Consider the following 11201-nt stretch of genomic DNA (forward strand, 5'->3'; position numbering starts at 1 on the left):
GTTCCTCTTTGAAATTGTGCCATGGAGTCTTTTATGTCCATCCGAGCAGGCAGATGGGGTCTTGATTTAACATCTCACCCAAAAGACAGCACTTCTGGCAGTGCAGCACTCCCTCAGTCCTGCACTGGAGTGTCAGCCTTGATTTTTGTGCTCAAGTCTGAATAGTTAAAATGGTCCAAAGTTCACGCATTTTCCGTGCCAAGTTTAAAAAAAAATAAAATCGGGGTTTATCTCTCTTTTTATTAGAACAAAGAAGTTAAGAAGCGATCTAATGGAGGTACTCAATAAAATTAAAAAAGGATTTTGCTAAGATAAAATAGAGGAAAACTATTTCTGCTGCTCAGTGAATCAGTAACTAGAGGGCATCATTAATTTAATTAATTTGAGATCATCACCCAAAAAAATGAAAACGTTAGATGATTTTTGTCATACACAGAGTTAAGACATGAAATGTCCTACCAAAAATATATCAATCTCTCTCTCTCATTATATATTAAATATATATAGTTACGAGTTCTTCCATTTTTGTTAAATTATGAGGATTTGTGTTTTAAAACTGAAAAAAGATTCCATAGATGCTGGAACTTTGTGTTTGTTTAAAAAGAGGTCATCACCAGGTCTTTTGGACTTGGCTTGTAAACAACAGTTACTGGAAGGCACCTGTTTCAGATGAATACCGATCAGGGGTCTTTTTTGACTTGGGGAAGATGTTTACAGAGAAGTAACAGGTCAGGATTTATAGGGGTCAGGAGGTTTGACTCCCGAGATGTTATTGTTTTCGCTTTGGACAGGCAGTTGGGGTATGGGCAGAGTTTTAAAAAGGAGTTAAAGAATCAACCTGTCAAGGACAAACCCCAACTCAGCCTTTTCCAGCTCTTTAAAAACCTTGTCAGTTTTTCCATCTCTTTGAGAAGCGCTTAGAAACGAGTGTAAGAAATAGAGAAGGTGGTGGTGAGCTGCCTTCTTGAACCGTTGCTGCACACCAACAGTGCTGTTAGGGAAAGGATTTCCAGGATTTTGACCCAGTGACAGTGAAGGAACAGTGATATAGTTCCAAGTCAGGATGGTGTGTGGCTTGGAGGGGAACTTGCAGGTGGTGGTGTTCCCATGTGTCTGCTGCTCTCGTCTTTCTAGGTGGTAGAGGTCGCGGGTTTGGAAGAAGCCTTGGTGAGTTGCTGCAATGCATCTTGTAGATGGTACATGAGGACATAGCTGCCAATGAAGCAGCATTAAAAATTGGGAATGTGCAAAAGGCCAGAATTGGAGGAGCGCAGAGATCTCAGAAGATTGTAAGCCGAGAGGAGGTTACAGAGGTAGTAAGGTCATGGACGGACTTGAAAAAGGAAGAGAATTTTTAAAAAGCATTTAAAAAGTTTATCTTTCTGCTTTTCCAGACACAAAAGCGTGTGAGGTGGAAATATAATCATGGATTATTCATCATTGAGAGTATAATTCTAAAGGGGGTGCAGGAGCAGAGGAACCTAGGTGTATATGTGCACAAGTCATTGAAGGTGGCAGGACAGGTTGAGAGAGTGGTTAATAAAGCATACAGTATCCTGGGCTTTATTAATAGGGGCATAAAGTACAAGAGCAAAGAGGTTATGTTAAATATGCACAAGACACTAGTTCGGCTTCAGCTGGAGTATTGTGTTCAGTTCTGCGCACTGCACTTTAGCAAAGACATGAGGGCATTGGAGAGAGTACAAAAAAGCTTCACAAGAATGGTTCCAGGGATGAGGAATTTCAGTTATGAAGATAGATTGGAGAAGTTAGGACTGTTTTCCTTGGAGAAGAAAAGGCTGAGGTGATTTGATAGAAGTATTCAAAATCATGAGGGGTTTGGACAGAGTAGATAGAGAGAAACTGTTCCCACTCGTACAATGATCGAGAACGAGAGGACACAGATTTAAAGTATTTGGTAACAGAAGCAAAAGTGACAGGAGGAAAAACTTTTTCACACAGCAAGTGGTTAAGGTCTGGAATGTGCTGCCTGAGAGTGTGTGGAGGAAGGTTCAATTGAAGCATTCAAAAGGGAATTAGACAGTTATATGAAAAGGAAGAATGTGCAGGGTTATGTGGAGAAGGCAGGGGAATGGAACTGAGAGAGTTGCTCTTTCAGAGAGCCAGTGCGGACACGATGGGCCAAATGGTCTCCTTCTGCGCTGTAACAATTCTGTCATTCTATGTCTACTATAATCACCAGGGATGGTATAACTGGAGCATAAACTTCCACCCAGTCATTGAAGCCTCAGGGTATATCACATCAAGCATAAGATCTGTTACTGGATTTCAGAGGAATACCCTTTGGAGATGATAAGTGAGAATATTTTGGAGTTTTGACAAACCAAATGGCCAACCCCCTCCTCCCCAAACGTTCAATAATCCGTCAAGAGCCATTTCTAAAATGTTCACATTCCAGCCAAAGATTATAACAATCTGAATTCATAGCAAACAATGCTAATTGTGATGGATTATCCTCACAAAAAGGCTGATCTCAAGCAGAGTCTAATCAAGAATTCTTGGGGCTCTAGGCACCAAGGACATTCTGGCACCTCCACACATTCCTTCCCCCCAATCCATTAAACCACAAATGCATGAAGAAATATGTCCATAGAATGACACACTGCATTGATCGTACAATAGAAAATAAGTCTTACATTACCTTTTCAATCTCAGAACACCCCAATGATCTTTACAGCCAATAGTCACTGTCGGAGCATAATAATTCACAGCAGCAATAAATTCAAATCATATAATATACTATGCTTAATTGAAACTGCCCCCTGGTGGGTAACCCACATTTGATTGGGGTCCCTCGGCACAGGCCCCATAGGCCTGTGTGTCAATTTCAACCTAACCTTGTAGGTAAAACCCTGATGATGGAAGGTGGGATTAGATTGGGTGGCTAGTTTTTTTGGCTGGTGCATAATGGGCTGAATGGCCTCCTTCTGTGCCAAACTTTTTCTATGGTTCTAACCCCCATCCCTGGAACCATTCTGGTAAATCTCCTCTGGTAAGATTTAGATTTTTTAGATTTAGAGATACAGCACTGAAACAGGCCCTTCGGCCCACCGAGTCTGTGCCGACCATTAACCACCCATTTATACTAATCCTACACTAATCCCATATTCCTACCACATCCTCACCTGTCCCTATATTCCCCTACCACCTACCTATACTAGGGGCAATTTATAATGGCCAATTTACGTATCAACCTGCAAGTCTTTTGGCTGTGGGAGGAAACCGGAGCACCCGGAGGAAACCCACGCAGACACAGGGAGAACTTGCAAACTCCACACAGGCAGTACCCAGAATTGAACCCGGGTCGCTGGAGCTGTGAGGCTGCGGTGCTAACCACTACACCACTGTGCCGCCCAAGAACCCTCACATCCTTCCTAAAGTGTGGTGATCAGAACTGGATGCAATACTCTAGTTGTAGCCTAATCAGAGCTTTATAAAGGTTCAGCATGACTTCCCTGCTTTTTACTCAATACCTCTATTTATGAAGCCCAAGATCCCATGTAGTGTTCCAGTGAACCTCAACGCAAGCTCGAGGAACAGCACCTCATCTTCCAATTAGACACTCTATAGCCTTCTGGACTCAGCATTGAGTTCAACAATTTCAGAGTATGACTGCCTTTTAAAAAAATTTTATTTTAATTTATTTTATTTTTTTAACCATGTGCCTGTATACTTGTTTTCATGTTGTTGCTTTTGGATAGAGTTGTTCATTTCTTCCTGGACTAATACTTTGTCTTTTACTACAAGTATTAGCACTCCCTTTGCCTTTGTTCCATGACATCTCTGTCATTTAATCTCTCCTGCCCTCTCACACACCTTCCCTTTTGTTCTCTTCTCTACCCCCCTCACTTGCTTAAAACCTATTACATTTCTAACCTTTGCTAGTTCTGATGAAAGGTCATAGACCTGAAATGCTAACTCTGTTCCTCTCTCCACAGTTGCTGCCAGACATGCTAAGTATTTCCAGCACTTTGTTTTTATTTCAGATTTCCAGCATCTGCAGTATTTTGCTTTTATTTATCCCATACTGTCTCAGTATGTTCTGCCCCCTTCAAAAATCTATGCACATGAACCCCCACATTCTTCTGCTCCTGCACTCTTTAGATCTGTGCCATTGCCTCTCCCGATTCCTTCTGCCAAAATGCATCACCTCACACCTCTCCATATTAAATTCCCTGATGCAGTGGAAACACCCTCAGAGCTCTGCTGATGTTTGAGCAAAGGCACTTCATTGGTTTAGATGGAAGGGAAGCAGTGCCTGTGCACCAGCTCCTTGCATTTGCACTGCCATCCTGGTAGCAGAATCATTGGCCCTCTGACAGCATGCTGCTTGGCATTTAAATTGCAGCCCAAGCTCAAGCTGCAGTCCAAGGCACAGCTAAAATCTACTCAATTCAGTGCTGCACATTTCAGTGAATGGCAAGAGTGCTGCTGCAGTTAAATGTGAGATTTGTTGCTGCCAGTAGATAGGGACCAGAGTGAGCATGGAGCCTGGCACTGAGCTCTGATTTTCCTGAAGTGGACTGGCCACAAACATTTACTGCATTCATACTTGAACAATGGCAACTTGGGCAAGATACTGGAAAGTGCCATATGAAACTGTAGCAAGGAAGGGGCCGGATGGAAGAAAACAGAAGAGTCAGAGAATTTGCTGCGCTCAGTGTTGGGATTTTCAGGGTTAAATCGACTAAAAGCTGCATCAGCAGTCAACTATAAGCAGCCATAACTCATGTACTATAGCATATGCCCTGCCAAAATACTTGTAACATCGCAACCTCTGCCAGCTTCCAGCGTCATAGAATGCTAAAGTACCTGCAGAGGTTAGGTAGAAGCTGATGATATCAGTATTGTGTCACTATGATGCCAGTGTTTAGTTCTGGATCTGTTGTCTGATGTGCTATTGCTATTGAAGATGAACTTATTTCCACCACCCCCAACCCTTCACATGTGCCGACATTTCAGCTCACCTCGTACCTGTCCCCAAAAACTAGTCATTCCTGTTGCAAGGGCCCCCATGGCAACCCCAGTCACCACCATGAGTCACGCCAGCTAATGCAGCACAAACCAGGGTGATGTTGAGTGGAAACTGGGCCTTGCCTGCTCTATGTGGCTCAGTGCAAAACCATTGAGCCAGCCCTGGCTGCTGATCATATGGGTTGGTTAGTTTATCCATTAGATTCGCTATCCATTAGTAATGTTTAGGAATCAGAAACTGGCTCAGCTTTGCATCCATTAAATAGAATTGAAGTTTTCATTGAGGCTGAGTGAAACCCATCAATCAAAAAAATACATTATAAAATGTCAATAATACTTAGCAATAGGTCAGGGCACATTTATAACCTGTAACCGAGTCAGTACTTCAGGCCTAAGCCAAAAGTTGTAAGAATAGATGATGGAGTGGAGGTTGAGGCATCGCTGGGAACATGACATGGGTTCTGATTATTGCTCCACTGATAATGAAAACAAATTGAAAAGTACTAGTAACTAACAATCAATTTCATTTATAGAGTTATCAGAATAACATGCTTAATAAAAGAACCAACTATGAGGTTGTCATTCTTAGTGCACTGTTACACTCAGGTTGTGTCTAAGCCAGAAGCCAGGCCAATTCCAATTTGAAGGACAGAACTTAGACCTGGATTGCTGGCTGTTTCACATTCAAGTGAACAAAGATTGAAAACATCATCTACCACCAACATAACACTTTACTGAAGTCAGAGTGAGAACTGTACTGCAAAATATATGTTCATACCCAATCATCATAATTACCAAATAAAAGTTATATTGCTAATGAAAATGATACATTGTGGGTGTGAACAATTACATCAGTCAGGAGATTGATACAGATGAGAAAGGCCATTCTGCCAATCCAAACATATCTACCTAGAGCCCTAATCTCCACAATTGCTGCATCCAGCTGTCTCTGAAATTATCCCAAGGTGTTTACTGCTACTACATTCCTGAGATTTATTCCATGTGTTGGTCGCTGTTTGTAAAAAGCAGAACTTTTTGACATTAGTCCTGAATTTGCCAATTGAATTTGAAACTGTTTCTTCATTTTAAATTTACCTTGAAGCAACAGACTATGATTCAAAAGTAAAAGAACAGCATTCGTTTTGTAACAAATTTTCAAAAGAAAAGAAAATTGAAATTGCAAACCTTAATGAGGGTATCAAGTTCTGGTGAAAGCTCACAGACCTGAAACATTAACTCTGCTTCTCTCTCCACAGATGCTGCCAAACCTGCTGAATATTTTCAGCACTTTTTGTTTTTATTTCAGATTTCCAGCATCTGCAGTATTTTGCTTTTATTATATGAGGGTAACATCTGCTGAAGTACAAATTGCACTTTTTCCGTCATGTTCAGTTTCTAGGGGGCTGGCAGAGGTCAAAAAAAAATTTCAAGATGTCCTGTCTGGAAAATTCCTCAAAGGATATTCCAATAACTCATTAAAATGTAACATAAGCAGTATATCAAATACCTCCATCAGCACATGCAGTAGAACCTTTGGTATAAATACACAGAGGATATTGGACAGCTCACTGTAGGCACTGCGAGGATCCAGCCGAGAGGTTCAGCAGCATCACAAACTGAAGTGAAAATTGAATGGTTTATTTATTAGCTGTTCCTCAAGATCCTACTTCCATTCAGTGTAAAATAATGGATTCAATAATTGGGAGAAAATTCGTGGATTTTTGCAAAATAATAACCTCGTTAACAGCTCAGATGCTGAAGCGGGAAGATCCTACCTGACTAACCTTGATTTCTTCAAGGTAGTGACAATCCAAGTAGGCTGTGGGAAGCACTATGATGTGGAATAGCTAGACTTTCAAAAGGCAAAGTTCCATATGAAAGGCTGTTGGTTAAACTCAAAGCATTAGGATTGAGGGTAAACCTGGAATAGAAATTGGCTGATGGGTAGAAAACAGAGTACTGATTAGAGAAGCTGTGTCTTGATGGTTTTCCAGATGAAACAGCAATTTACTTGTACCTCTTCCAATTTAGTTTACCATATCTGGTGCTGATAATGTGGTCTCTGCTACCTTGGGATCTACATTGCAGACTGGGTGACCGCTTTGCAGGGCACCTCCATTCAGTCTACATACATGACCCTGAGCTTCCAGTCGCTGGTCATTTTAATTCTCAGCTTCATTCCTGCTCTGACCTTTCAGCTTCCTACACTATTCCAATGAAGCTCAACGTAGGCTCAAGGAACAGCACCTCACCTTTTGGATAGGCACTTTCCAGCCTTCTGGACTCAACAATTTCAGATCATAACCTCTGTCTCCATTTTCCTTTCTATTCTTTGGTTTTGTTTTTGGATAGCAGCTGTTGCTAATGATCTTGCTTTCCAATTTCTTTCTTTTTTTCTTTTGGGCCTCCTTATCTTGAGAGACAATGGATACGCGCCTGGAGGTGGTCAGTGGTTTGTGAAGCAGCGCCTGGAGTGGCTATAAAGGCCAATTCTGGAGTGACAGGCTCTTCCACAGGTGCTGCAGAGAAATTTGTTTGTTGGGGCTGTTGCACAGTTGGCTCTCCCCTTGCGCCTCTGTCTTTTTTCCTGCCAACTACTAAGTCTCTTCGACTCGCCAATTTACACTTCCTCTAAACACATCTTTTGTTTCAGGTCCTAATATCACCTGCTTTTGCTTTGCATCATCATCCCTGTCTGTCATGCTATCACAGGCCTTTCCCTTTATTCTATCCTCCTCTTCCCCCAACCCCCTTTCCCTGCCTCCATACTTGCTTTAAACTTTTCCCAGTTCTGATGAAAGGTCATTGACCCGAAACATTAATTGTTCCATCTCCAACCTCCCTTTCCTCTCCAAAGTCCTTGAGAGTGTTGTCGTCTCCCAAATCTGTTCCCATAAATCATGGAACTCTATCTTTGAATCCCTCCAATCAGGTTTCTACTCCACCACAGTACCAAAACAGCCCTCATCAAAATTACAAATGAGATCCTACGTGACTGTGATAAAGGTAAACTTTCCTTCCTCGTCCTTCTTGACCTGCCCGTAGTCTTTGACATGGTTGACCACATTATCCCCCTCCAAAGCCTCTCCACTGTCGTCCAGCTAGGTGAGACTGCTTTCATCTGGTTCCTATCTATCTAATCGTAGCCAGAGAATCACCTGCAATGGCTTCGCTTCCTCCTCCTGCAGAATTACCTCTGGTGTCCCCAAAGGATCTATCCTTGGCTTCCTATTTCTCAATTATATGCTGCCCCTTGACAACGTCATCTGGAAATACAGTGTTAGTTTTCACCATTATGCTGACAACACCCAGCTCTAACTGAACACCACTTCTCTTGACTCCTCCACTGTTGCTAAATTATCAGTACTGGATGAGCAGAAATTTCCTCCAATTAAATATTGGGAAGACTGAAGCCATTGTTTTCACTCCCCACTCCAAGCTCTATTCTCTAGCTATTGACTCCATCCCTCTCCCTGTTCGCAATCTTGATGTCACATTTGACCCTGAGATGAGCTTCCAACCTTACATTCATGCCATCACCAAGACTGCCTAACATATCACCTGACTTCACCGTTGTCTCAGCTCATCTATTGCTGAAACCTTCATTCATGCCTTTGTTACCTCTAGACTTCACCATTCCAATACACTCCTGGTTGGTCTCCCACATTCTACTCTCCATAACGTTGTCATCCAAAACTCTAATGCCCATCACTTAACTTGTACCAAGTCCAATTCCCCCCATCATCCCTGTGCTTGCTGACCTACACTGGCTCCTGGTCAAGCAACATCTTGATTTTAAATTTCTCATCTTTATTTTCAAAGTCTCTCCCTATCTCTGTAATCTCCTCCAGCCCCACAACCCTCCAAGATATCCACCCTCCTCTAATCCTGGCCTCTTGTGTATCCCTGATTTTAATTGCTCCACCATTGGTATTGGCACCTAGGTCACAAGCTCTGGAAAACCCTTCCTACACCTCTCTGCCTCCCAATCTCACTTTCCTTTTTTAAGACACTCATTAAAATCTACCTCTTTGACCAAGCTTTTGGTCATCTGACCTAATATCTCCTTTTGGGACTTAGTGTCATACTTTCTTTTACAATGCTCCTGTGAAGTGCCTTGGGACTTTTTATGTTAAAGGCACTATATAAGTTGTTGTTGTTTCTCTCTCCACAGATGCTGCCAGGCCTGCAGAGTATTTCCAGCATTTCTTGTTTTTACTTCAGATTATGATATTGAACTGGGAGATACCCAATTTACAGTTTAGATAATGAAACATTCACTGCACTTGCATAGTGTGTAAAAGACATAGAACAGGATAGAATTAAAACATGAAAGGATATAAAGGGATGAGATGGCATGGGATATACTAGTTTAAAATACCCTTCATTTGATACTAAGCTGTGATTGCTCCTCAGCACAACTGTCCCTTAAACACAAGAGGAACCTAATGCAAACATTGCATTTCAACAAACTAGAAGAGAAATCTGATCCATGCAAGTCAGTGCAAGGGGCAGGGGATTTAGAATCAGTACATATTTCAAAGGAACAGATAATTTCGCAACAAAATATTTATGATTTCGATACACTCTAAATTCTATAATACAAAGTATGAAAATATTTAATAAAGTTAAAGTTGGCTCCATAAATCAAAGATCGTGTGCTAATTTAAAAAGTTCTTCCAAAAATATCCACAAGGATTTTTTTCTTTTTAAAATACAAGCTAACAGTTAATGAAACTGCTGCAGCTAATATCTACATCCAAAAAGCTTGGATAAAGAGCTATTTGTATGGCCCTCGTGTCAGGAATACAACTTCCTAAAAATACATTACACTGCATCTAAATGCACATTCTAGCGTTTGGAAAAGTACCAGGAAAGATTAAAAAAAGTTTTTCTGTTGTTTGTGCTCGAACAAGGAAAGAGGTCCCATCGCATTGGTGGGTCAGATTTCGCTTAGCCAGCTATTCCACCTCTCCCTTCGCGGACGGGTACACAATAATACGCTATTAAAAACTTCCTAATAATTAAAATGAAACAAATGTTACTCACAAATGAGAAATATTTGACGAGTTACAAATCTCGGATTCTGGTCTGGTTTCCACAGTCCTTTGTGGTAATTTTAAAATAAACTCTGTTGGGTGAACAAATGCGTTTTTGCTTCCTTTCCCTAAATAAAAAAAATCAAATGAATTTATAGTAAAGAGAAAAGGATTTAAAAAAAATGTATTTTAATCATTAACTCTCAATCTGTAAGTTCCAGAGAGAGAGTCTGAGATTTATTTCTTAAATGCGGAAGTTCGGGCACAAAAATGTCAGAAATGAGAGCGATCCCGAGCCTCCCACATTTTTGCCTTTGTCTTAGCAAAGCGACAACAAGGAGCAAAGAAAGTTTAACTAACCCCAAACTTACCTTTAATACAAGGAGAGGCAGCTCACCGGGAGCCGGTATAAGCTGGCCGCTTTTGGGGGGCTGTCTGCTGCCTTCTTTCCAAGCTGGATTTTTGGAGAAGGAGTATTTTGGAAGCTGGACGGGTGACAGGTTCAGGAAAAATTTCAGGAATGAGTGGCTGGAATGAAATTAACGCGATGAGTCAGTGGAGGAGGAGCTGCAGGCTTCACGTACCCTTCTCGAGGAGAATTTGACTTTCTAATTCATTTTAAAAAAGCCTGAAACTTGGAGAAGAGGAATCCCTTGATAGAAGTCGATGCTTGTATTCTGAGGATTTGTGAGTTTAATGGCAATTTTGGGGAATTTTGTGAGGAGTGAATGAGATAATATAAAAATATGCTCAAAATTTTGGATGAGTGTATTTTCTCTTTAGTGGGTGAAAAGTGGGTTTACAGGTTGCTGTGAAAGAAATACTTGCATTTATATAGCACCTGTCAAGACCAGCGGACGCCCCAAAGCACTTTACAGTCAGTGAAGTGTAGCCACTGTTGTAATGCTGGAAAGAGACAGAGAATAAGGCATGAGAGTGAAAAGAGAATGAAATGCAAGCATCAGAAAAATCTAAATGCAAATCCTCTCCTCAAGGCCCTAACAGTGCCTGACAGACAGCAGCCAGTAGGTCAGCCTAAGGCCCATTCTTTAAGTGTAAGGCCATTCAGGCTATTTGACTATGGAGAGCATTTGAAAAAATACTTTGCATCCATTTTTACCACCCCCATTAAGTGACAGCTCAGCCTTTGTAAAACTACATTCCCTT

At 41.4% G+C, this 11201-nt stretch overlaps 1 protein-coding gene across 3 annotated transcripts in view; it reads right to left on the reverse strand.

The window, feature by feature from the left end:
- The window catches only part of LOC137353714 (transcriptional enhancer factor TEF-1-like), an 86827-nt gene extending 76259 nt beyond the window's left edge, over positions 1-10568 (reverse strand). Inside the window, exons 1-3 of one of the 3 annotated variants that reach the window (XM_068020079.1) lie at positions 10406-10568; positions 10045-10162; positions 6503-6611 (exon numbers count right to left, since the gene is read on the reverse strand). In XM_068020079.1, coding sequence (XP_067876180.1) covers positions 6503-6508 — 6 coding nt within the window. In that variant the 5' untranslated portion in view covers positions 6509-6611; positions 10045-10162; positions 10406-10568. The remainder of the gene's footprint in view (positions 1-6502; positions 6612-10044; positions 10163-10405) is intronic. The other 2 variants (XM_068020077.1, XM_068020078.1) reach the window with 2 other exon arrangements.
- Positions 10569-11201: the final 633 nt, after the last annotated feature.

This window comes from Heterodontus francisci, chromosome 41 (genome assembly GCF_036365525.1).
Source record: "Heterodontus francisci isolate sHetFra1 chromosome 41, sHetFra1.hap1, whole genome shotgun sequence".
In the NCBI taxonomy this organism is placed as follows: Eukaryota; Metazoa; Chordata; class Chondrichthyes; order Heterodontiformes; family Heterodontidae; genus Heterodontus; species Heterodontus francisci.